A 25,741-nucleotide genomic window follows, 5' to 3' on the forward strand; every position below is an offset into this window, starting at 1 on the left:
GGAATAATCACAATTGTTTTTGACATTCAATTAGTTTTTCCAGTCGACAAATATTTTACGATTGCGACTTTATTCCTTATTCGATTGGAAAATGCTCCTGCATTTTATATTCTATCTTAAATTCTATCTATAGTCATCCTCCCCTTATTAGAATAATATTAAGCATCGTTAACACCGCGCACGATAATGGTGATTAAACCGATGTCCCACTGAAAGTTATAAGTTAGAATATTATATGTGTGATATGATCAACTAATACAAGGTGTGCCTTACGGCTCACGCGCGTAATTATGTACACTCGATAATTGAGGAGCCAAGATTCTTATAACGAGCGGTTCCGCTTGATAACTTTATATGCTCATTTATCTTGCGCCGAGCGGCAATCCTATTCATAATTCGAACGTTGACCGGCGATACTTTCGCTTTTCCTTTGCGTATCATCAATAGCCGTATAATAATCGATCCCACCGCGGCACTGTGTCATATAAATGAGTAATACAGTCGTATTGATATTACGTAATTGAAAGTATCTTCAAGAAAATGTAAGCTTTTAAATTATTCTTAATAAAAAAATGTAAAAGAGATGGAGGAAATGTGATAAAGAAAATCTGCATATCCTGACGATAATCTTTTTTCCATAATATTTTAATTTTATTCAATTGTGGGCGTTAAATAAGTATTATCCAATATATAACAGATATTATTCTCAATGCTGTATCAGGCTTTTTGCTAAAGCATTATTAATAGAGGTCAGTTTTGAATTTTTAATATTTCGGAAATCCTTCAATTACGCGTTACGAAAATATTCATTTTGAAAAATAATTAAATTGAGCGAGAAACACGAAAGCATTATATATAATTTGTATTATTCTTAAATAGAGAGAGAGAGAGAGAGAGAGAGAGAGAGAGAGAGATATCATGGTATCAAAAGCAAAATGTAATTGTTACTAAATACTTCTGCACCACATAATTGACAAGTGCAAAATGTAATTGTAACTAAATATTCTTGCACAACATAAATGACAATTACAAATAGCGAACGTGTTCGCACTCGATTCCCTTATAATGGATTATAGGGCAAACTGTATAGCAACTATTATCTTTAATGCATGTACACAGAATATCGGCATAAATATGTACACGTTCGTGGATTCTGCTAACTCACGATATAACACAGAAAATATTAATACTGCGGAAAATGTTTTAGAACAGCATGGAAAAAATATTGATTTGAAAGTTCACAAAAGCATTACAAACTTTCATATTTTTCACAAAAAAGAATCTTCTGTTTTCTCACCGTAAGTGATCAACTATGAAGCCAAAATATGTTTATTTTTATGCAGAAAATACATAAAGCCAAAATTACAACGTATTTTTAAAACGTATTTGAAATAAATCGTACAGTCTAATGCGACAGTAATGTCTGCCGAAATAAGCGATATCGGAACAATACAGGTGTCAGTGACACGTAAGCGGATCAATTGATACATCAATTGATACAATGTGTCAGACATGAGGTTGCACGGTCAATCCCTTTCTACGATCTTTTTAATTCCCATCCCTTCGGCAAATATGCGCACGGGAACACAACATATCCCGTCTATCTCCGACGCGTGCGTGCATCAACATAATCATCTGCGTTGGTACACGCAGAAATATTAACTATGTAACGCTCGCCGCGGCTGTCGGAGCAGCGTTGTAATCGGGCGTTTCCTCATCATCACATATGAAGTGGTGTCAGGTCCTCGAGCACGGCCGGCCGGTCACTTCCACGCAGGGACATCGTATACGACAGGACATTGTCCATTATCATCGCATGCCATCCTCCTCCTAATTTTCTCCCTTCTTTTTCCATGCCTATCGTCCGTACGTCGCTCGTAAATCTTCTCGCGGCTCTCCAAGTCAATGGTTCCACCATTGGGAATCAAAAAATCTCTGTCGGGCACGATCGTAAAAAAACCCAAGCCGATCTTATATTTTGGTTACGATCGTCGTGGGAGAAACGTAAAATGTTCTCACCCTTGGATTTGTAGGTCCAATTTCCTTTTCATCTCATAATTAAACACGGAAAGAACAGTTTTGCTAAAAAGTATCTAAAAATTTAATTAAACATAGACCCCAAAACAATTTTGTTGGGGTCATTAAAATAATTATGTAGGATGTTCAAATTGGTTACTAAAGTGTCAAAACATTTTACAGCATTGCTCATCGTGCTTGAGATGCCTACGTAATTATTCTAATAATAACAAAAGGATTTGTGAAATTAGCACGATATACTACCAATATAAAAAAAATTATAATTCCACTAGCACTTTTTATAGTTCCACGGTTTCTTATAAAACAAAAAAAGTTCCGCATTTTTTATACGAAATAAAAAATTTTCATTCGCGCTACATTCGCGAAATTAGCATGTCATATTTTTATTTCTGATTTTTTTTTTGTATAAAAAATGTAAAGTTGGTACCTTATCTTTTTGCACTACAAGTTTTAATGCAAGCTCCGTTTACAGCCGTATTAGTTCTATAGTGCCTAATAGAATTTATATAGAAATAGTTCCGTTGATTTAACCAAAAAAAATAACATTTAAAAATTTGATAATTTCTCATGACATCTTAAAATGAAAAAAATTAATTTTAATCACGAAATTTTATAAATCTCGAAGAGTTTTATAGTTCCTGATAGATTTTATAATTTAAGCTATTGTAGTTTCTCTAAGTATTTTTAAATAATTTTTTAATCTGATCTGGCATTTCATTACACGAGTAAACTACCACGTAACGGCCAATTTCAGCCGACTTTTTGGCATTTTCCGATAGTTCTGCAATAGTTCCAACACTTTCTGGGAATACTTCCCATAGGTGCCAGAGAGCACTCATGTTTAATAATTATTTAAAAATAACTATAAAAGCCAGGATTTTGAGCAAAACATATAGAAAGCGCTGAAACTATTGCAGAACTATCGGAAAAAATGCCAAAAAAAAAACTAAAAGTGCTACTGTAACTATCATTATTTTTTTTTATATTAATAAAATATATCAACTTCAAAGATCCACAACAAAATTATTTTTAAATCTGTATCAAAAATTTTTAGATACTTCAGCAAAATCGTTCTTTTGTGTACAATATTCATATATAAAATATGCTTGTAAATTACATGGGGAATAATTTTATTTTTATCTTAAGTTTTATATCCATTTCATGAAAAAATCATTACAATTTTAAGCCTATAAAGATACTTCTTATATTTCTTTCTCATTTTATCTCACGTAAAAGTTTGATTCAATTCGAATTTTTAGAGAAAGTAATTAGAAGAGAGAAAGAAACAAAAAAAAAGAAAAATTAAACTCAGCCAACTATCTAGATTCGCGGATAAAATAAAGAAATATTCAAAGCTTGCTGCTATGTGCGTTCTTCTGCAATGGCAGTGGAATAAGTTTGAAAATTAAACGGATTGCTTTTTTTTCTTTTCTATTGGACACAAAGACACGCGTAATAATTTCCCATCACCGCTCTTTATTCTCTGCATTCCACCATTATCGATTTCTTGTCGACCGTAAATTTGGAGATTCGCCGCATCGTCGCGTGGAATTTTCGTTGCGAGGTTAGCCGAATGGAGGGTCTGAGAGACGATTTCGCAGAAGGTCATGGTTCAAAGTGGCGCAGCTGACGGAAAGACGATGGACAAGATAGTTACTACTAGCTTGAAGCACTTATCTCGATCCGATTATAAAGTTCAGTCTATTCATTCCGTCGTTCAACGTACCATTTAACGTTATTTATTTTAAACAAATGTAATTCAGATTACTTCTAGAAACTTTTATATTGTAAAATAAAATTTAAAATAAGACTCTCTGTTATCATAAAAAATATTCGGACAGATTTATTATGTATCACTAGGCTTATCTATCTTCCTCTTACTTTACGAATGCAAAAGAATAAATCCAAGCAATTAGATAACAGCTGTATTACTCGCATAAATATTTTAGTGTTTTAGAAATTATTTATCAGTTTTATACAATTCTTTATATTCTGAAGAAATTTCATTTGAGGAAAGTTCCCTCGTCAAAATACGAAATCGCTTCTCCTTTGTTACAGCACAATGCATAAATAATTATGCAGTAACTGTAAAATAGGAAAATTTTATGAATTAAATTCATTTTTTTTTTTTTTTGGCGGTATACAAATCATCATTTTAACGAACAAGGCAAATTCTCGCACAGTTAGCGAGCCGAAAAAACTGGGAGAAATTAGTTTTCGCCGAACTAAATTCTCGTTGAATTCAGTAGTTTCCATTCTAGGCGCAAGCGGTGGAACACTGCACAGAGCCTGTAATGAATTAACACGCGAACGCCCTTAACGCATAGACTGTCTTAAGTACAATGTGGAGCTCGATCGCAGCATCGACTCCACCTTTGTCCCCGTTTCTATCGCCACTTGTTTTGATTTCAAATGTCAATTAATTGCTGCCGGTTTCGCAGAACCAGCTATTATTTCTCGCCATGACACAGTGTGCTATTCAATATTGATGCTATTTATTAATCCTAATTAGTACATGCCGTGTATGTATCAACTTCTTTTTAGCACATTTGCTTGTTCTATTATGGGTACGATTGATTTCATTTATAATATATAGTTAGTCGTGTACTTTTAAAAATATCGTTTCAATTTGCGATTGCGTCCTATGTAATGATAATTTCATGTAATGTCATCGTATTAATTTTAGAACTAATAAATCATTCCTCTCATAAACAATGATTCAGATTTTCAAGAAATAAAAGTAAAAATAACATGCACATTCTAACTGTATTTCATGGCAACTGTGCCTATTAATTTCTGAGAATTCATATTTATATACTCAATATATGTACAAAATATCAGGAAGTTCCATTCCTCTTATTCATTTCTTTGGAGGTAACGATCGATATTTCATTAATGGAAATCTAATTTGACGAATTTTTCTTTCAAAGAATTTTCTTTCAAAACTGTGTTTTTAACTGTCAAACTTAAATAATCCAACAGTTAAAGCGCAAATTAAAATTCTGCTAATTGAAAAATCTGAAATACTTGCTTAGATATAATAAGATTTTACTACGCATCTGTATACTTAGTTAAATGAAATCTCCGTGCAATAATGCATACTTTCGATTATATACAATCGGAAAAATTAATTTTCAAACGACAATCTCCGTAGTTGAACAGAGTGTCGGAAACTGTGGAATACCTACATAGATTTGTGACAATTGTGACAGTCATACTTAGCGTGTTAAATGCGCGACGGAAATGTGGGTCAATGCGGTATCGTACTATGTAATTCTTTGTTATGACTGAGAATGCAGTGAAGTGCAACATGTAATCAATTAGCAACTAAATGAGCGTCTCGTAAGTAAGCACAGTGATGCATAATAATTCAATTATTAAATCGCGGTTAATGCGGTAATACGCGAGTAATTAACATAATTCGTCAAAAAATTCATCATCATTTTTCTTGTAAGATGTAGCTGAGTAATCGTTTTCGCATTGGCGCAATTAATCAAATTTTTCATTATCCTCTCCTGTTATGCACTTTCAAATTAGCGGATTCTTCCAGGGTACATTCAAGAATCAGTTATACAAGCTATTCACGTTAATTGATAATTTTTTTCCTTGACGAGCGCATAGAGACGATGCATTTATCTTATATGCGCATATACATAATAGCATATACTTATTATAGCTAATCGATAAACCTACTAATGGATTGATATAGAATTATCAGAAACCTTGTCACGACCTTGTTTCGCTTTTTTCAACTATGGATACATTCCGTTATTCACTGCGAATACTAAAAATTTATACTATACATAAACATATAGATTTTCAGTACTTGTCATACTTGTGAATAATGGAAAGCAGTTTTCCTGTAAAAACTTACATATCATTCTATACAGAATTGTATAAAAATACGAAGGTAATAAAAATACCCTTTTTTACGACAGCCTTTTGTATACCCATATTTTGTATTTTCTTCAATAATACTTAAAAATCAGAAGCTTTAACAAAAAAAGCTTATGCGTCACAAATAGAATTTATTACTACTTCCTGAATCAAAATTATACTTTTAAAGTATACTTTTTAAAGTATAAGACAATTGTGGAAAATAAAAATAATTAACAAAATCGTTTAAATGGTGTAAATCTAAATTCCTTCATATCTTCCAATTTCGAATTATCTCTATAAAAGTGTTGCGATATCATTATTGATATACAAGGAAAACTTTAAAACAGCGCTAGCAGTCGATAGGAGAAATCGTTCAGAAAGTCGATAGAATTAAACTGAATTAAAGTTTTCTAAGCGTATCGGAAATACAAGAATTAATGATGCGCAAATAACTGATCAATCTGTTTAACTTGCGTAATTATTGCAGTGATTAAGGGCACAAGCGAGACAGATTTGCAAAATTGGTTCAAATAAGCTTTCGTTAATTAATTACTAAAATTATATATATATATACTGTATTTGATAATCGATTAACCAAAAGCTTATTCAATTATTTCTGCAAACTATTATATACTATTATATATATATACACATATATATACGTATATCATTATATATGTTTAAAATTCTGTAGGTATCATGCGTGAATTGTTCTGATATAAAAACTTGTCTTTCTTACATAGCAATTTTGTACAAATTACGAAATTAAAATACATATTTATAAAATTAAAAATTTTATTCTTTAACATCGCTTTTAATATCTTCCAATATTAAAATGTTATTAGACAGTGAAATGAATAAATGAAATGACTTATTATGTATACCATTAAATAAATATCTAACTTTTTTAAAATCCAATAAATATATCTATATGTGACAACGAATGATTCTAATTGGGTTAATAAAACGTGCTTTCTTTCACTTTGTGGCTAGAATACCATATCATATAGTTCGTTAGCGGTTTAATTAATGTGAAGAAGAAATTAGAAAGGAGGAATTTAAGAAAGGCTACATATATTTAGAAACAGAAAGTGACTAGACAACTAATGAGCACGATGCTATTATCATGCAAGGGAACTCTTCTTTTTTTAAGTCGATACTAATGGAATATGACTGGAGTGCCTTTCATGGAAACTGTATTCTGATGCAGGTGCAATAGTCGTCCCCATATCTCCACCAACACATCGATATCCGAAATAAAAGTGACGGTTTTAAAAAGCGGTTTCACGCGAATGTGCGACCAGTACACGTCATAGAGTCGGATCATTTTTGTGCGACTGGTTTTATCGACTTATTCCTACTTTGAACAAAAAAAATATATCACATGGCAAAAGGGATGAAACGAATATTCGAAAACGGAGAAATAAATTCGAAAGTGAATAATATAATACTTCCACGAAAAATATGCGCCGCGGAACTATTTCTTTATATATTTTCTTTTCATTATATACTTATGTTTGCTTTCTAGTAAGGATATTATTTGAAATTTGAGAAGGTAACACACAAGAAATAATACTTTGATATCCCACTTCTGAGAAAAAAATACACTACGTTTCACCATTATATTTTATGCGGTGAAATGCCTTGTTAAGCAGAAACGCTTACATAAACGATGGTAGAATTTATGCCGCACGCACTTGCACACACAGATAGAAATATTATTCTACTTAGAGAGAGAGAGAGAGAGAGAAAGAGAAGAAAGCATATAACACCGCGCATAACGCACGGGATACAAACATCGCAGTGTTGTTAGTTCTCTCGCTAGTGAGAGAACTAACAATAGCTCGTTTTGTTAAACAAGACAGGCTCTCTTTAGACTCCAGTTTTCAATTTATTGTATTCGACATCGCGAGTTCTACGAGAAAAAGTAACATGCTAATTGTAAACCCGTTAATTTCATACCTTTAGTACGCACAACTCAATAATTGAAACAACGATATGCCGTTTTACAGATTTAATTGTACCATCGTACATGTATTGTAATAACTTTTTTCTATCTGTAATATGTTATAAAAGGATTATAATAATTGAATGGGATTTTATTGAAGTCCGTTAAGAAGCTTTGAATGTGAACAACTGAAGTAAAATTAATTAGTCGATAAACATCGTTTTAATATTACTTTTTTTTTCGTTTTATGTACCGTATAAACTATGAACATGTATATTTAATGTACAAAATAATTTATTGCTCAATATTTCACGGAGCACTATACAATTTTCGATATATTTTTATATTCATGTACAAGCGCAAAATAATTTACTAATATATTGCTCGTGTGCAACATCTTGCAAATTTTGAGCATTATTGATTTGAGCATTATTAATTAGTTACAACACGTGATGTTTAGTATTCAATACTTAATTCATTTACTTATATCAACAAGCGTTAATCTGGAAGGGAACCTTTTTTTCCGCTTGTAATATTGTGGCAAACAGTTGAAGTTTTATCATAAAAACCTATTATGACGATTATCAAGATTTATATTGCTGTCCATAGAACTCAAGACTTTCCAGAAATAGATACTCGACGGAAATAAAGACTTCAACTATGCCCGGCGCGGTGAACTTTACATTTTTGCGCTATATAATAACATATATGTCACGTTTCTATGCACTCGGGAATGCAGTTCTCGGTACAGGCTTATTTCACCTCGTTATCCGATATATTGTGCGAGTTCCGTTAACTTTTCCGATATTTTTTATTAACTTCACTCGTTATTAGAATAAATTATTTTTTCGTTTTCAATGTGGATACGATTCCGTAAATTTAATTCTGAAAAATAGCAAGCGAGAGAAGCATTAAAAAAAATTTATTTATTTTATGACTTTAATTCGTAAAATGCTTCAAATGTTTCAAATTGAGAGAATGTGTATATAATTTCGATGTAACATCTCTACAGAACGCGTTTGTGGATTAGTCTCACACAAAATGAAAAATTTTTTTAACTTTTATGTATTCTCTTTTGATATCTGTACATTTTCGAGTAATTCTATTTTAAACTAGCAGGAAAAGCACGTGCAATTAGCTTTCTAATCTTTTCTAATCCTGGGAAATTTTTATTACGTTTTATTTTGTCTTGCTAAGCTATTCATCAAAACCTGCAGCAAATCGAGAGTAAAATTGACGAGTAACGCGACTAAAATTGAAAACTGTATTCTCGGCGATGACGCGGAAACACGCACATTGGGATTCTCTTATGGCGAGACGCCGCAAGATGCCTGTACAGAATTTGCGAGTGTATAATGTGGCCTGCCATAGTCGAGACCTATATTTAGCGGCTCGCAGTTTGCTTTTTCTGTTGAACTATTAAAACTTCGTTGAACCAAGCCGGAAGCTCAGCTCTAGCTAGTCTCCAACTTGAAGACTGTTCAAGCTTTAAGGCGCTTAAGCAGCGGTCTTAAGGCTAGGACTCTAGAGAAACGGGATACAGTGAAACGGATTACGCGAAACGCGCGCGTATTTATGATAAACACATGTATTATCCGAATTACCGCAAACATATTCCATTTTAGAAGAATATATGTTGAGAAAGTGTGTTGACCCTTTCGTAAATTTGATCAAAATTAAAAAGAATATATTTCCATAAATGTTAAGTCTAAAATCAGATAATATTGGACTGTTGACTTGTTGTGTTAATTAATTAAAATAATAGCAAATTTCGCAAAATAATTAAAAGCAGGGTAAGGCAGCGTAATTTGAATAGGTTAACAAAAATTTTGAAATTGTATAAAAATTGAGATCGCATCATGAAGTATTCAATTGTACATATAAAACATACATTATTACTGCAATAAAGTATGTTTTATATGTTTGATTAAATACACAATGCGACCTTAATCTTTTATACAATTTTAAAATTTCTATTAACCTATCTAAATTATCCCATTTTATCCTAAATTGAAAAATAATGACAGTTCTCTGAATTTGCACCTTTTACACAATTTTTTATTACATAATTGTATCAATGATCAGTTGTATTAATAATCGTGTTAGTGATTCCAAGTGATTCATTCTACAAACGTGCCTTGAGATATAGCAGTTGAGTATTTTCCTGTGAGATAACTTATATACATAGATACTGTTGTAATTGCACTTATGACAATACAGTAAAGTTACGTAAATCCGGTAAACTCGGATTTGAAATAGACGTGCGTTAGATAAAATAGCCGGACGTTTGCTATCGCCAAAATAATCTGCATCATGCATTTGAGATTAATTTATATTTCGTAATATTTACATTTATATATGTTCGTATTAACATTCTGCGAATTGCCCAATGCCAGCACGTTTCGCGTGACTGTTCATCGCCTTGCTACTTTAACTTTCTGTTATTATTTTCGCTACTTGCTTATTAAACGCGCGTGAACACAAAGATTTCTCAGAACAATGCGTTCGCTTCTTACATACAACCGAACTCTCTTTCTCTATAATAAGCGCACCGCGAACGCTTCTGAAGTAAAGTTTCAGTCGATTTGATCGCAATCCAATCCACTTGAAATTGATGGTACATCGGAAAGAAATATTTTGCGGGTTTATAAAATCCTACGTCCTGAATAGGATCAGTTCAACGAGTTAAAATGGATTTCACACTTTGAGTGCGAACAGGAAAGTTAAAGACGATGTTATTGAAAAGCATATACCTTTGTAGATAAACAAAAACGCTGTGTATGTTTGTGTTCACCTTAATTTAACCAGGAAAGTTTTAATCATTCGACATATACATTAAGCGTCCCAGATTTCCCACAGTTCTTTTTACGAGATGAGTCGAGTCACGGTACACAAAAAAAGTGCATTGATTCTGAATAGGATCAGTCACGATGCACAAATCTATTCAGGATCAATACACTTTTTTTGTAAGAAGAACTGGGGGAAATCTGAGACACTTAACGCATACGATTAAAACTTCACTGGTTAAATTCGTGAATACAAACATACACATTTTCGTTTGGCTACAAAGGTATATACGCGTGAAATCAATTTTAACTCGCTATCTCCATTAACGGTATTTCAGAATAGCAACACTCACCTGGTGGAATGATCGACAAAGGAACCGCCGTCCAGAAGCCTTAGCTTGGCGAAAAGCACGGCACTGACGAATGGCACCGCCGTGAGCTCCTCGAGGTCGACCTCCACAGAGAATTTGTACTTTTTCTTTTTCATCATGAAGGCCATCTCACTGAGGCCGGGACACCGCACTTTGAATCCTGTTTGCGTGTAACGCGCAAGTTCTCAAACAAGTCCTGAAGATAAGGCGGGAATCTCGGGTTTGTCCACCTGTGTACGGACCTCTTCAGCAGGACACTGTCCTTGGCTTCAATTCAACAATCGCAGGTGATCCCGGCCGATAGATACATACGGCCAATTTCGTAGCTTCCTGGAACCGATCGTTCGCGTTTCTTCGACTATCACTTCGCGGTTCTACGAATCATCGGTCTCACTAACATTTCGCGCACGCACGGGAAAGTCATTCCCGACGTTGAATTATGGAAAATATACACCGGAAGAGATAACGAAGCCCAATCGCCTAAAAATCTTCAGTTTTTCGTTTCGCGCGATTGAGATTGCTGCCACAACTGGAGGCGGGGATTACGCCGCGCGATTTCTGCCATCGGGAGTTCTCCCCCAGAAGAGGAACGTCTTAGGAGCGAGTGCGACGTGACGGACGACGGTTTCGTGATCCCGCGGATGCTTCATCGACGCAACTTGTCGTTCCCACGTTCATCGACGTTTGCGACAAGATTCAAAAGGAAGAAATGCAGCTGGCACACTTGCTCACCATTTTCATTGGAACTGGAACTGCAAGTAAAATTCAACGTTTTATTAGTGTGAACATAACGATGCGGGGCAAATAAGGGGAAAGTAACCGGTTTACGTGGAGAAGAAAACGACGCGAATCACTTGTTGCGTTGTTGCGCGAAGAAAAAGAACGAATGAGCATAATGCGTATGACAAAATTATTTAAAAATGTAATGAAATTAAAATGTAATTAATCTTCATCGAAGACGTTTATTATTGGGCCATATAATTGCGAAAACTGTGCACACTAAGTCCAAGCATTTCATACAATATTAATTGTATACAATAATAAATGGAAATTCCTTTATTAAAATTGGAATTAGAAATGCTATGCGTATATATCACGTCGCACTAAATGTATTAATAACAAAAAAATTTTAATCAAATAAGTAAGAAATCATCAAAAGCAAACAATTGAAGCTAGATTTTAATACACTGCCAAAAAAATATTATCAACCACAATATTTTAATTGAAAATAATTTTGTTAATTCAATAACACTTAATGAAACAAATATACGTATGTCATAAATGTATCATGTTCTTGATTCAATAAAATTTTTTTGTTTCATTAATATTGTTGTTAAATCAATAAGATCATTTTCAATTAAAATAATTCTGTTGATATATCTTTTTTTTCTAAACTGCGCGCCCATTATTGTATATTGTAAAAAAAGTATAATAATCGATAATAATAAACATACATGCATCATACAACAATACTTGTTTTCTTAAGTTATACACACATACAATTACATATAAGAAATTGTTTAGATATTAATTAATAAATTAATTAATTCTATTTATTCACAAACGATAGATGTATTGAAATTTACTGCAACAGTAGCTCGGTATTACGTTCGAAATAAATGTAAAATGTGAAATTAATATCAGAATTCATTCAGACAAACAAATGTGTACATAGGGGAAAGTCGAGTGGTATCGCGCAGTGACTGATACCACTAGAACAAGAATTATTTAAAATTTTAACCGCGTGTGACAGTATTTGTCAAGCCACTGGGAAGTCCACCTACACGTGAGACATGCAGTTTGGCCGTTCGAAACAAGTTGCTGGTGTTTGATTGGGACGTTCTACTCTATTTTCCTTACACTTCAAATCTCGCCTTTTCTAATTACTATTTGTTCCTTTGTTTAAAAAATTCTCTTTGTGATAAAAAATTCTCTTTGTGATAAAAAATCCTTTGAATGCGATGTAACAAATCATCAAACATTCAGTATGTTGTCAGTAAATCAAAGAAACTTTGGAAAAATGGTATTATGAGAAAGAAATGGAGAAAAGTGATAGAATAGAATAGCTCATATACACTTAATTATATTGTGTCAGTAAATTATAAATTATATTTTAATAAAGTAAAAAAAAAAAACAAAAAGGATTTTTGGGATAATCTAATATTTCTGTCCGATACTATCCTACAATTTATAAAAATAGGAAAATGTAATAATATTTAAAAACGTAAAAATTTTGGCTATTTGCATGTTTGGAGAAATACGAATAAAAGAATGTTTTGCTATACAAGTCCACTGAAAAAATTTATTAAACCTTAATATATTTTTTTCGAATGGTACTAATTAAATTAGTTACAATAAAAAAAATATTTACTGTAAGTAAATGTCTAATCTCGATAAAGAAAAGATAATTAAATCAAATCAATAGTTGTTATACTAAATAAATATATTTACATTTAATAAATATTTAACTAGTATACTATTCAAACAAATATTTATTAAAATTTAGCACATTTTCGTCAGTAATAATGTCATACATAAATTTTGCTGTCCAAGTAAATACAAAAATCTAAGAAAGTCTGATATCACCTTTTTCTTTATGTATTACAGTAAAAAAATTTGTGTATTTATGTTGGAAACGGTCCACTCACGTTTATAATGAATTTTTAACATATTCGTGTTAATTTAACATAATATGATATTATTTAATATCATTATATATTATTTAAAGATTTTTTGTGAAATTAATATTCAATGTTTTTTAATGTCAAAATAATACAATTTATGAGTAAGTGAATAAGTAACATAAAAATAATGTGTTTTAAAACGTAAATTCTAAGACAAATTAATGAAATTTGTGTTAATTTAACATATCATAAATATTAATTTTCTAACAAAAAATATACTTTCACGGTTTTTCTTTACAAACTGTGTCGATGTTATCTTTCTTTCTATTTATTCTCTTACATAATATTTGTGTTATCTTCTAACATATTCATGTAAACTTGTGTAAATTTAACTCAAAAATTTGAATGGACCGTTTGAGACATGCGATTTATGTTAAATTCAACACATTTTTTTCCAATTGTGTACGTTTATATTTTAATATGTTATCAATATGAACGCATGGTATGATAACAAATTTGTATGCTATCAATTTAAGAGGCAAGATTCGTACATAACATGTCACAGTATTTTTCAAATTTATGCAGTTTTAGATAAAATATATGCAAAATAAAATATCCGTTAAACACTTCGAGATTACAGCAATAACGGCAAAGATAAACGATAGTATAATTAATTACGCGATAACAGAATTAAATAAAGCCAGAAAAAATACTATCTACATACACTTGATGAAAGCAGAAATCACCCAAATCGTTATCTTTCAAGTTTGCGGAAGACACCAAGATAACATCCTAAATATCAATGTTCTGTGTACATTTCGTGTTGTCAATGTAGATATAATTTTAAATAATGTGCACATTATTGTGTTCTTTCCAAGTACATTCTGGTTCATTAATGGAACAAAAACATTTCCACAGTAGAGATTATTGTTAACCCGGATAAAATAAAGAGAAAGATTAAATTATTATCTAGCAGAGAAAGTAACATTTAATACACATTTCTGTCGTTTAGTAGATGATTACAAAAGCCACACGCCGCAAGTGTTTTATTCAGAAAAGCAAACAACGTTTCTTCGCCGCTTCTTTGTGTTACAAAGTGATTTAATAATTTGCAAATCGTGACAAAATTTATCGCGCGGCGAAATATCTGCGAGAGAAACGCAAACTGCATAACGACTAATTAGAGAGACGGATGTTCTGAATATGCTAATGCGCTTGAAAATGCGAAGTCCATTCCTTCCCGGAATCGAGTTTCGAGATGCGAATTGGATGAGAGCAACGCAGTAACGTGAAGCACCAATGACTGATGCAGGTCGAGATAAAAACACAACTACAACAACCGGCGCACAGTCCATTACGAAGCGGGAATTTAAGCTACCGAAGGGAGGATGATGCCAAAATTATAAAGACCAGTGACAGCGATAAAAATATTTGAAAGCCACTTGACGCAGCGGGGAAATTTAATGCTTTCCAGTAATATTTCAATAGACTTCTCATCGCAGCTCAAAATTTATGATACAAAAGCAAAATCTATATTTTAATAAAATAACGTAGGAATGTTTGTAAAATAAAATATTTGTAGTTATAAAAATTGAAATTCTCCAAATCAATTATAATATATGTATATATAAGTCATATAAATGAAAAGTATATATAGAAAATATTATAATTTAAATGTTTTCGTTTAAGTTTCTTGCACTTTTCGTAGAAAGAAAATTTTCAATAATTAATTTTCAATAAATTAATATTCCTTTTTCATCAAGTTGGAGTACTACTGATCTTTGAAAATTGTAATCGTGTAACAATAAAATATTTATCACATATTAATTTTCAAAGGCGCGAATTAGCAAAGCGACTTTAACAGAACTTTGTATTTTTAATTTAAGTATCTTAAAAAATTAAGAAATTTTTGTTTAACGTACTTTAAATAATATTTTATTTAAATAGAGGGCTTCACACAAATCTGGAAAATGTTAGAAAAATAAAATCAATTTGATTAAAGAAAGATCGATTCAAAATTGATTTAAAAAATCAAAATAATTGGATAATTTCAGAATAGTAAAAACTTTTTGAGATTATTGTTCTTGACAACTAAATTAATTTGAATCGATTTGATATATATTTATAATATATACTTAAAATCAATTTTTATAATTTGCTATTTTAATAAAAAATAATATCTTGTAGCTTATAATATCTACTATTGTTTTCGAAAAAAAAAAAAACTTATTTCATTTCAATAATTAAAATCTTTATTTAGAAATCGCCTTTAAAATATCTGTCAATTTTTTATTACAAGCAGTAATTCTATCCCAGTATCTTTAAAAATTAAGGAGATACTCATTGATAGATTACCGCTCATTGAGCGTCATTGACATCGATATTCACTCAACGATCTCGCTACTCTCCCTTAACTCCGACTTTTGGATGAGATCAATCACGATAAGTGCAATCGAGAAGATTTATATAAATCCTTTCTCCTTAGACACTAATCTTTATAGGATAAATTTCACCATGTCTAAGTAATATAAATCAAAAACTGGATCGTTCTAATTTACACAAACCTTCTTCACATATATTACACTGAGAGAAAAGTGTTCGGTATTTATGACTGTAACTGCATAGTAAAATAATTGAGGAGATGGGCGGAATAAAGGCACAATTAGATCCTTTTTCCGGCAAGGCTTTTTTTAACTTTTTCATGTATTATTGATCGTAATAGAAAAGTATTGTAACATGTAACTTCTTAAAGACGTTACATAAATTTATTCGATATTGTGTATAATAAAAAAATAACAAATTATTTTTATTTTTATTAATATCAAGATTTTATAATTAGGCCTTTATTTCTTCAATTATGATTGAGAGTTCCATTTTTACAATTATTACTGCTATAATGTTAGTAATAATAAATATATTTATAGTTCTTGCAAAAATGTATATAGTTATTATATCGAAAATCACTATACTATAAATTATGGTAATTGCAACTATTTTTCTCAATGTATGAATTACTGTAAAAAAAACAAGTTTTGTTTCTCATTTATATGTAAATTTAATATAAATATTAATTACGCGTGCTTGCGTATATCTAATATATAGAAAAATACATATATGGAAAAAGCAGTAAATCAATATTTATATTAATATCAATATTTATTTTAAATATGAGCAAAAACAAACTTTATATACACGCATGTGTACACGCGCGTATATTATTTGTAAAAATATCTATGAATATTATATATGTACATATTACTTTTAAAACTTTCATGTAATATGTATAAAATATATATTTTTTATATTGTGAATATTATATACATGCTTAATATTATATATTCATACATTTAAGCACAATTCGAGTAGCCAGATTTCTCGTACGTGTTATCTACAAATTTCTACAAATCGCCGATGCCCAACATAACCTAAAACGCCCTGAACCTTACAATCCCGTAGAGGTGATCTCCATGTATATAGCGTTCGTGCTCGACTGCGCGCATCGCGCGCACGCGATGATTGTGAAAGTATTGCGGAGCGAGAGTAACGGTGAGATAAGAACGCACGATGTACACACGTTCTTATCGTTCGGTCGTCGGCCAGTTGACAGATCGGTGATTGAGTAGACGCCTTCGGACGAGGTCGCAGGACACTGTCCTCTCTGCGAGCCACTTCGCGACGCCACAGTGCCGTTTGCGTGCTTGAGTCCCGTCAGATTCTAAGCGGCCAGATTGCGTTAAATCCTAACAGTATATCATCGACTCCGGGACCTCCGGGATTACAAACCAATCTTCGCGAGGAAACTGAGTGCGCATTGAATGGTGTTTCAGGATTTCGCGTGATGTTTCAGGCGCGAGGGAGCGACGCGAATGTCCCCTTGAGACACGAGGTTTATTTCTTTTAATGCACATCTCTACCAATGTAAATTAACTTTGGTTTAATTTGTTCTTTATCGCTTTCTAACGCCCGTTTCTATCAATATAGATTAACTTCAACCTCGATTCAATTTACTCTTCGGTTTATTCTCATTCTTACAACTAGAAAATGATAGAGGTAATTGAACCAAGATTAAAATTAAGCAACATTTGTAGAACCGGGCATAATTCTTAGAATCAGAAAAAGATAAAGACTAAATAAAACGAAGATTAAGGTTAATCTACATTGATAGAAATGAAATGAACTTCTTGCTCAGTTCATCTGTTTTCTCTGTGAAAAGAAGAATGTGAAAAGAAAAAGAGAAAAGGATGAGCCGTGTAGGAAGTTGAGCTAAAAAAAAAAAAACAGGCCTAATGAGACGGTGAAAGCGACCGTGTCCGGTCGCGGGGCAGAGCGCCGATGACCCTCTCGCGTCGACTTCCTAACCTTTCGCGCGCGTCAAGTTAGCGGCATCAGGGGATCGATCTTCGGTGAACGCTCCGATCCAGGATTGGACCCTCGGACTTCGCGACTGAACGAACTCTCTCACGCGCGCGAATCGCGGCGGAACGTCAGACGAATCCTCGGATGAGAGAACCTCACCCGTAAATCGTTCGACGACGGCGCGGATTGCGACGGTTTTATAACCTCTCTCGCGCGCGTCAATGACTCGATGCCCCGTTTTCCTTTAATTCTCTGCTTTAATTCTCTCTCTTTCACTTGCTCTCGCGTTTCGTTTTGAATCCCACGGGGATGATACTATAAGACAAGAGAGAGAGAGAGAGAGAGAGAGAGAGAAAGAGAGATCATCGATTCACGAATTCGGAAACGAATGCACATGAGCAAATTGTCGGATGATACTTACCGTGTCTCCGTAAGCTTCTCTTTGCACGCTAGCCGATTTCACGCACTCTCACACTTTTCATGATCACAGGCGTCTCTCTCTTTCTGTGCGGGCTCTCGCGACGTCGATTACCACTACGATCGCAACTACCGCGGCGACGATGATGGTGACGGCGGCGACGGTGGCGGTCCTCGATGCGAAAGTTATCGGAGTCCCGTGAACGAAGAGACTGCGACCGCTTCGCCTCACACCCGACGTAACGTAGCTCGTCTGGCTCGCCAACAAACTGAACTGACTGCTGATTCCGTCGAACTGCACTCGGTGTTCGCGAGTCACAGGCTAGGTTTCGCGCGCATGCGCAACAAATGCGTCCCCCAGTGAAGCACCTAGCTCGGATGAAAAAAGGCGCCGTTAAACGCCCATGTGAAAATTACAGAAAATAAATTTTTGGCAAGTTAGTAAGGATTGTAAAATATAATAAATATATATACAATTATGAAAATATATTGAATATATTGAATATAAATAATAAAATATATATTATTTTTAAATATTATATAGTTTTTATATGTTTATAAGATATATATAATTTATATAAAAGTATTTTATATATTTCAACTTTTAAAATGCACATGTCATTTATATTAATTTTATAAGCTTAATGTCGAAGATTTTAACTCACGTATAATTATATAAGCTTAATAAAGAGAGATGTTCTTCAATTTCTTTAACTATCTCTAAAGAATCTCAAAAAAATCTCTAATGTTGCTAAAAGTCTTACATTTATCTTATACATATATTGGTATATAAGTCTGCCATTTTAGCTTAATAAAGAGAAACTTTCTTCAATTTCTTCAAATATCTTTAAAAATGAAAAACACGAAATTTGTTGTCGCTTAATCGAAACTTAATAAGTAAGAAACGTTTTGTCACTACTCGATTATTTTCAATTGAAAGTTAGTAATATTTCGACTAATTAAGATATATATTTGATGATCTCAAAATATAATTTCAAAATTTTCTTTGATTATGGTATATTTTTCCTAAAACTTGTAATTTAAATTCTAAAACTGTACTTATTAAATGGCATATTGATTCAAATAATTGGCGTTATTATATTTTTATGCCATTTTTTGAGAATCGTCATTAGCTCTTGTGAAAGTATTCGTTTGTCATAAATTTGAATGACATCATGTCGTATTATTGCTAATTTACAAATACAAATATTTATATTAATCGAAGCGCCAAGTGATAAATAAAGATAATAGATACAAACAAAAAATACAACATAATATTATTATTTGTTAATATGTTCCTCAGTATTCATTTCTTCATTTTTTTATGTTGTAAAGATATATAGACAGATAATTCGTTTTTTTAATTAAATGAGTTAAAATTTATACATAAAATTTTTACATAAAAAAGTGTTTTATAAATTAGAATAGAATATCGCGAAAATAAAGCATTTTTTAAATATTGCGTGCCGCGCAAAAAAAACCATTAAATCAATAAATAACATTTATTAATTGATACAATTTAATTTCTTATACATTTTTTTATAAAACTTGCAACATACAGGATAAAAATACATGCACAATTTAAATTAATTTTTTCATTAAGATTAAAAAAATTTCTTTGTTCCATAACAATGTTTTTCCCAATGTAATTTACGCCTAGTATAAAGATAAAAATAATTAATTCTATATATCTTTATATCTTTATAAAAATAACAGATATATATAATAATCTTTATTTGTCTCGATTCTCATAACGTGGTAACAGTATCTTAATGATGAAAACTATATTCATTCTTTATGAAATTTGTCTATTCAATTTTTCTAAAATTACATCACTTTTTTGTTACATTCACACGAAAAATAAAAAATTTTTGTGCATCCGAATAGCTGATGTAGACTCTGATGAACTTTTTTACATTTTTCATCAATCATAGTATTGTGTTCGAATTTATCGACCAAACTATTAAATGTAATGTACTGGTATATTTTGCTTTACTGGATAAATCACAGAAATAAATTAAATTATGTGAAATATACTTTTATGTAAACGAAAATGTAAAAGTGTTTTGCCATTGTAAGAACAAAGAAAGCTTGAGACTGATTTATAATCTACTTTCTGCTTAACCTGTTTGAGAATAAAAGAAATCTCTCCGCGGAACCCCTATTCAACAAATTAAAAAGGACTATGTACATACGTGCCTTATTCGATACGCCCTACATTCGTTTGCGAGTATCGATACCAAAAAAGACTCAAAATCGCAATACTTTGAAATGCAATCTATCGGAATATAGTACCTCTCGTTGTATTCCGATCTATCTATTTCTCTTCAAAGTATATCGAGAGGAAAGGTATCGACATGCTTCTCGCGGTTTCGGAGTATCAGTAGCGATCCCTACCAGAGACTTCTGGGCCGTGGGTATTCGCGAATGGCTGACCCGACTGTCGTCGTCGTCGTCGTCGTTTCTGTCAGGCGCGCCGCTTGTTACGGGGGAATCATGTAAATGTCCGTCACGTCACGGGGAAAAACGCGTGCGGATTGTATCGGCGAAGCGAAGCGCGGCGACACGCGTCGGAGAGACGTGAGACGAAGCAAAGAGGTTGCAGGCAACCGACGGTGTCGAGTCGAAGGCCACGAAGATCCACGCCGGGAACGAAGAGGAGGAGGATTCACGCCGCAGAAGGCGATCATCTTGATCTTTTGCGTCGCGGATTACTCGAGAACGGATCGCAGGAATTGCCGTTTCGTCTCGGGATAAGCTCGGCGACTAGGGCGGATACGTGTGATCTGTCATCATCTGAAATAATACATCAGGAAAATCACGAGAGAGAGAGAGAAAGAGAGAGATAGAAAGAAAGATTACAGACGGATGCGTTGCTTACCGCACAACGGTAATGCCGTCGACACGAACCTGGTACGCGCTCCATTGGCTTCCTTTGGATTTGATTACGAACGAACGGACTGTTTCGTTTTAATGGGCCGCGTCGACAGAGCACGAGGGTGACGCGGCTGAAAGTCTAGACTGGGGCAGCAGGAGATTTCTCCCTTGGTATCAGCCGTGTCGCCTAGGGGACGTTTCCAGGGATACCGGGTCAGAGATAACACTAGGCTACGCTGGGAACGCACAATCACTTGTGTTCTTGAGAGGAAGTTGTAGGCTTGTACGTGTTCACTGTTACTATTCTAGAATGATGTTTGTAAATATTGCATGGGATCTTTTCAAGGATGTAAGGTTGTCCTTTGTATAAGTGAATTTGAGATAAATACACACTTTGTATAGATAATTTAAGATAAATTTCTAATTGAAACTTATATTTCAAATACATTGAAATTATATTTTATTTATTGAAGATATGTACAAAATATTGTGTAAACATTTAAAAAAAAACATTAGGAATATAATATATGTATGAGATCTTAAAGAAGCTGCTGTATGCTTTTAAAGAGATTATTGCTAATTACAAAATTCGGCGTTCATCATTGAAATATCAATGTTGCAGACCTAGTTATGGAGGATAGTATGAGTGTAAAGTCCATGGAATCAGTGGCGACAAGCGATGAATATGAATTTGTGAATGAAAAAGGTACTAGCAAGCAGCAGCAAGCCCTTTTAGAACCACCTATGTTAAAAATTGCCAATAACGGTAATCTGGAAGATCTGCAAAATAATCTCCGTGAGGTCTGTACATTTATCAGCCTTATCATATTGTCCTTAATCTAGATAAGCATTAATCTATATTCAAGATAGATGAATACTATAAATCAGGCCTATTTGAAATATAGCTCTTGAATTAAATACTCCCACCTCTCTATTGTCTCGTTGAGTGAGACAGATAGAAAACAAAAAGGGATAAACACTAGAGAACAGTCAGCTTCTTAATCCTATGTGTCACTGAGTAGAGCTCTAGCTACTTATTCTTTTTGTTTTTTTTTCTCTGTCTCGCTCAACAATGCAGAGAGAGAGAAACGTTTAACCTGCAAGCTAAGTACTTTTGGATAGGCCTACCATAGATAACGTGTCTATATTTACTTTGTGTGACAACTGCAGATTTTGACAGAGGACTCGAAAATGGAAGGAAGTGAGTTCAAAGTGACGAGTGCCAGCCAACAACATCAGGAGAAGACGAAGAAAGTAGGCCACAGTAAATTCTATGATGTTAGTTGTGTTGTTTCATCAGAGAAGCAAGATGTTATGAAACCAGAAGATTATGTTGAGGAAGGTAAATTACTGACATAATTGTAAACAAAAGAATGAACAATACAAAATGTGACAGACTTAAGATCTAAAATTATGTTTGTGTGGTCCAGAATTAAACACATTGTCGCACGTTCAACAAGAATGCACTATTTTCAATGGTGTTACATATCTGGGAGCAGCTGCTATAAATGCACCAAAATCAGAATGTGAAATTCAACGTAATATGAGTATATTAAATGCAGAGCAATCCTTGACTTTAGGAATAAGAGTTTCTGTTTCGGTACCGAACAGTTCTCAAGGTTCAGTTATGTGAGTAATCCAGTCTAAATTTAATAGGTGCACAAATAGGTTATTTGTATATATATATTATATAATTATATAATATATATTGTAATTTTTTTAGTTTATATGATGCAGCAACACAACAAGCTATTGCACGTTATGAAGTGCAGCGTATTCTGTTTTATGCACGTGGTGAGAGTACTGGTTCATGTGCAGCATGTTTTGCTTTTACATGGTCACACGGTGATACTTTAGAATCAGCTATTTATCAATGTCATGTTTTCCGCTGTGATATACCAGAAGCGGTACGTTTTACACTAATTATCATATATATGTGCAAATAAAAACTATAATTATAGAGTTATATTCTGTAAATACTTTCTTGATTTTACAATTTTTTATAATTTCATTTTTGTATATAAAGTATGTTGTTATTGATATTGAAACATTTAAAAGCACATATATTAAATTACGAGAGATAAATATATTTTATTACTTTTCAATACATATGTATATATATATATATATATATATATATATATATATATATATATATATATGTATAAAATATAATTACATATGTATAAAATAATATACATTTTAATTTATAATTATTTTATGTAGGTCGGACAAGTATCAGCCTGTTTTTCAAAAGCATTCCACAGAATACCACGTTCAATGACAAGTTCTTTAACAGGCAGTGACTTTAATGGTTTCAATGCTGGTGAAAAAATTAATTCTAGAGTATTTATTTTTGAAGTCACTATGGAAATAAAAGAAGAGGATGGAAAAGGCGGTTTTAGTACAGTCCCTAAGGATAGAAATTGTTTCAAATTACGAAGCAACGTAGCAAAACAAGTTTGTTTAAGTATCCAGCAAGTCTCTAGTAAAGAAGGTGGTATTACGCTTGAAGTCGAGAGATGTTTCGGAGTTCTTGTTAGTCCTGGGCGAAATGTTAAACACAGTGATATGCGACTACTCGAGATGGTAAAACGAGATTCACACCAGCAAGTTAATTTTATGTCTATAATCAGCTCAGATGTTCGCAATATTACAACAATTTTGCAGCAAGTTAATACTGGACCAATAATGCAAGACAAACAGTGTTATAATATTTGTGGACGTTGGGATCCTGCGGATCCCGCTTTGGAGACACTTAATATAGAAACTCCCAGAGAGGGTAAAACTTTCATGACTATAGCCGTCGATCTGGTTATTAGAGATATTCGAGAGCCAGTAAGATTTGTGATAGAAACATCAGTTAAAGTATTTCCGCAAAACGAGAGATTTTGGTATTTTAATAAAAGGAATCTTGTGCAACAATTTTATCTTAATTCAAAAGAGGTGAGCGATAAATGTATTTATTAGTTTGTTACATTTATATATGTCATTTTTCATTTCTATATTAATTTTTTTATAATAGGTAATTTCTGGAGATGGTACAGAGATACATTATGAAGTACAAAGTATAGAAACATCTGGTGAATTAGATAGAAACAGATTAAATCTTGCTCTAAATCTGGCATCTTTAATTAGATCGCCTTCTTTAACTAGTATTGACACACTTACACCTAAAGAAGAAATAGATTCAGGTAATAAATTCAACATGGAAAAGAATTGTCTCATTAATTTAATAATACAAAATATATTTACTAACGTTTCTACGTATAGATGGGGATGAACCTATGTTAAGTGGTACAGGCGAAGTCTCGAAGGATTGCTCGGCAGATGAACTAGCTAGTTGGGCTGAAGTTTTAGATAGTTGGCAAGTTAACGAGCAACGTCCAAAACTTCTTATAAAACTGACAAAACAAGGAATTCCTGAAGCTTTACGCGGTGAAGTTTGGCAACGTTTGAGTAACTGTGACAATTCACAAGAGATGATGGACAAGTATAGAATGTTAATTACGAAAGTAAGTACTTTGTATAATTTCATATAATAAAAAATGGTTAATAATCTTTTCCGAGAGATATAACATAAATTTTGACAATAAATATACAGGAAAGCAGCTGTGAGAGCGTAATTTTAAGGGATATTAATAGAACATTTCCAGCCCATGACTTCTTTAAAGAAACAGGTGGTTTAGGACAAGACTCTTTATACAGAATAAGTAAAGCATATGCTGTTCACGATGAAGAAGTTGGATATTGTCAGGGCCTCAGTTTTTTAGTTGCTAGCCTGTTACTCCATGTAAGTAATTACTAAATAGTTTTATAGAAATTTGATTTTGTTGAAGTGGCAGTTGAGTTCTTTACAAATGATATATTTTGTAACTTTTTGTAAAGTATTTATAACAAAAACGAATGGACTCGTATTTCTTTTAGATGCCCGAAGAACAAGCATTCTGTGTTCTGGTTAAATTAATGTACGACTATGGTCTTCGAGATTTATACAAGGATAGATTTGACAACCTGTACATGCGATTTTACCAACTAAATCGTTTAATAGAAGTAAGTCATGACCAATCTATATCTATAATAATCTGACATTTATATTACAATGAGTTATGTACGAAGCTACACTCTCTACATTTTGCTTCTAGGATCAATTACCGGAACTTTATAAGCATTTCTGTGATCGCGGTGTAGAAACGCACATGTTTGCCGCACAATGGTTTCTAACTTTATTTACTGCTAGATTTCCATTATATCTTGTCTTTCATATCTTGGACGTATTTCTTTTACAAGGACTTGACACGTTATTCCAAGTCGCCCTCGCTTTGTTGATGGTAGGTTATTAGAAGCAATTTAAAAAGTTCATATATATATCAAAAGATATATATATATATATATATACACACTATACATGTATAATTTCTTCCTGTACATAATATCTCACTCTAA

The 25,741-nt window shown here is 32.7% G+C and overlaps 2 protein-coding genes across 6 annotated transcripts in view; one reads left to right on the plus strand and one right to left on the minus strand.

The window, feature by feature from the left end:
- Nucleotides 1–18,704, minus strand: part of LOC108756323 (protein FAM102B) — a 74,330-nt gene extending 55,626 nt beyond the window's left edge. For 3 of the 4 annotated variants that reach the window (XM_018500051.1, XM_018500053.1, XM_018500054.1), the window contains exons 1-2: nucleotides 18,423–18,704; nucleotides 11,004–11,773 (exon numbers count right to left, since the gene is read on the minus strand). In XM_018500051.1, the coding sequence (XP_018355553.1) occupies nucleotides 11,004–11,149 (146 nt within the window). In that variant the 5' untranslated portion in view covers nucleotides 11,150–11,773; nucleotides 18,423–18,704. The remainder of the gene's footprint in view (nucleotides 1–11,003; nucleotides 11,774–18,422) is intronic. The other variant, XM_018500052.1, reaches the window with a different exon arrangement.
- Nucleotides 18,705–21,206: 2,502 nt separating this feature from the next.
- LOC108756314 (rab GTPase-activating protein 1-like) overlaps nucleotides 21,207–25,741 on the plus strand; it is a 9,687-nt gene continuing 5,152 nt past the window's right edge. Inside the window, exons 1-12 of one of the 2 annotated variants that reach the window (XM_018500042.1) lie at nucleotides 21,207–21,578; nucleotides 21,918–22,096; nucleotides 22,466–22,637; nucleotides 22,726–22,924; nucleotides 23,019–23,202; nucleotides 23,522–23,884; nucleotides 23,966–24,241; nucleotides 24,321–24,489; nucleotides 24,569–24,810; nucleotides 24,900–25,088; nucleotides 25,223–25,348; nucleotides 25,441–25,626. In XM_018500042.1, the coding sequence (XP_018355544.1) occupies nucleotides 21,926–22,096; nucleotides 22,466–22,637; nucleotides 22,726–22,924; nucleotides 23,019–23,202; nucleotides 23,522–23,884; nucleotides 23,966–24,241; nucleotides 24,321–24,489; nucleotides 24,569–24,810; nucleotides 24,900–25,088; nucleotides 25,223–25,348; nucleotides 25,441–25,626 (2,277 nt within the window). In that variant the 5' untranslated portion in view covers nucleotides 21,207–21,578; nucleotides 21,918–21,925. Of the gene's footprint in view, nucleotides 21,579–21,917; nucleotides 22,097–22,465; nucleotides 22,638–22,725; nucleotides 22,925–23,018; nucleotides 23,203–23,521; nucleotides 24,242–24,320; nucleotides 24,490–24,568; nucleotides 24,811–24,899; nucleotides 25,089–25,222; nucleotides 25,349–25,440; nucleotides 25,627–25,741 lie in introns of both variants that reach the window. The other variant, XM_018500041.1, reaches the window with a different exon arrangement.

The sequence above is a fragment of the Trachymyrmex septentrionalis genome, unplaced genomic scaffold, assembly GCF_001594115.1.
Source record: "Trachymyrmex septentrionalis isolate Tsep2-gDNA-1 unplaced genomic scaffold, Tsep1.0 scaffold97, whole genome shotgun sequence".
NCBI lineage: Eukaryota > Metazoa > Arthropoda > Insecta > Hymenoptera > Formicidae > Trachymyrmex > Trachymyrmex septentrionalis.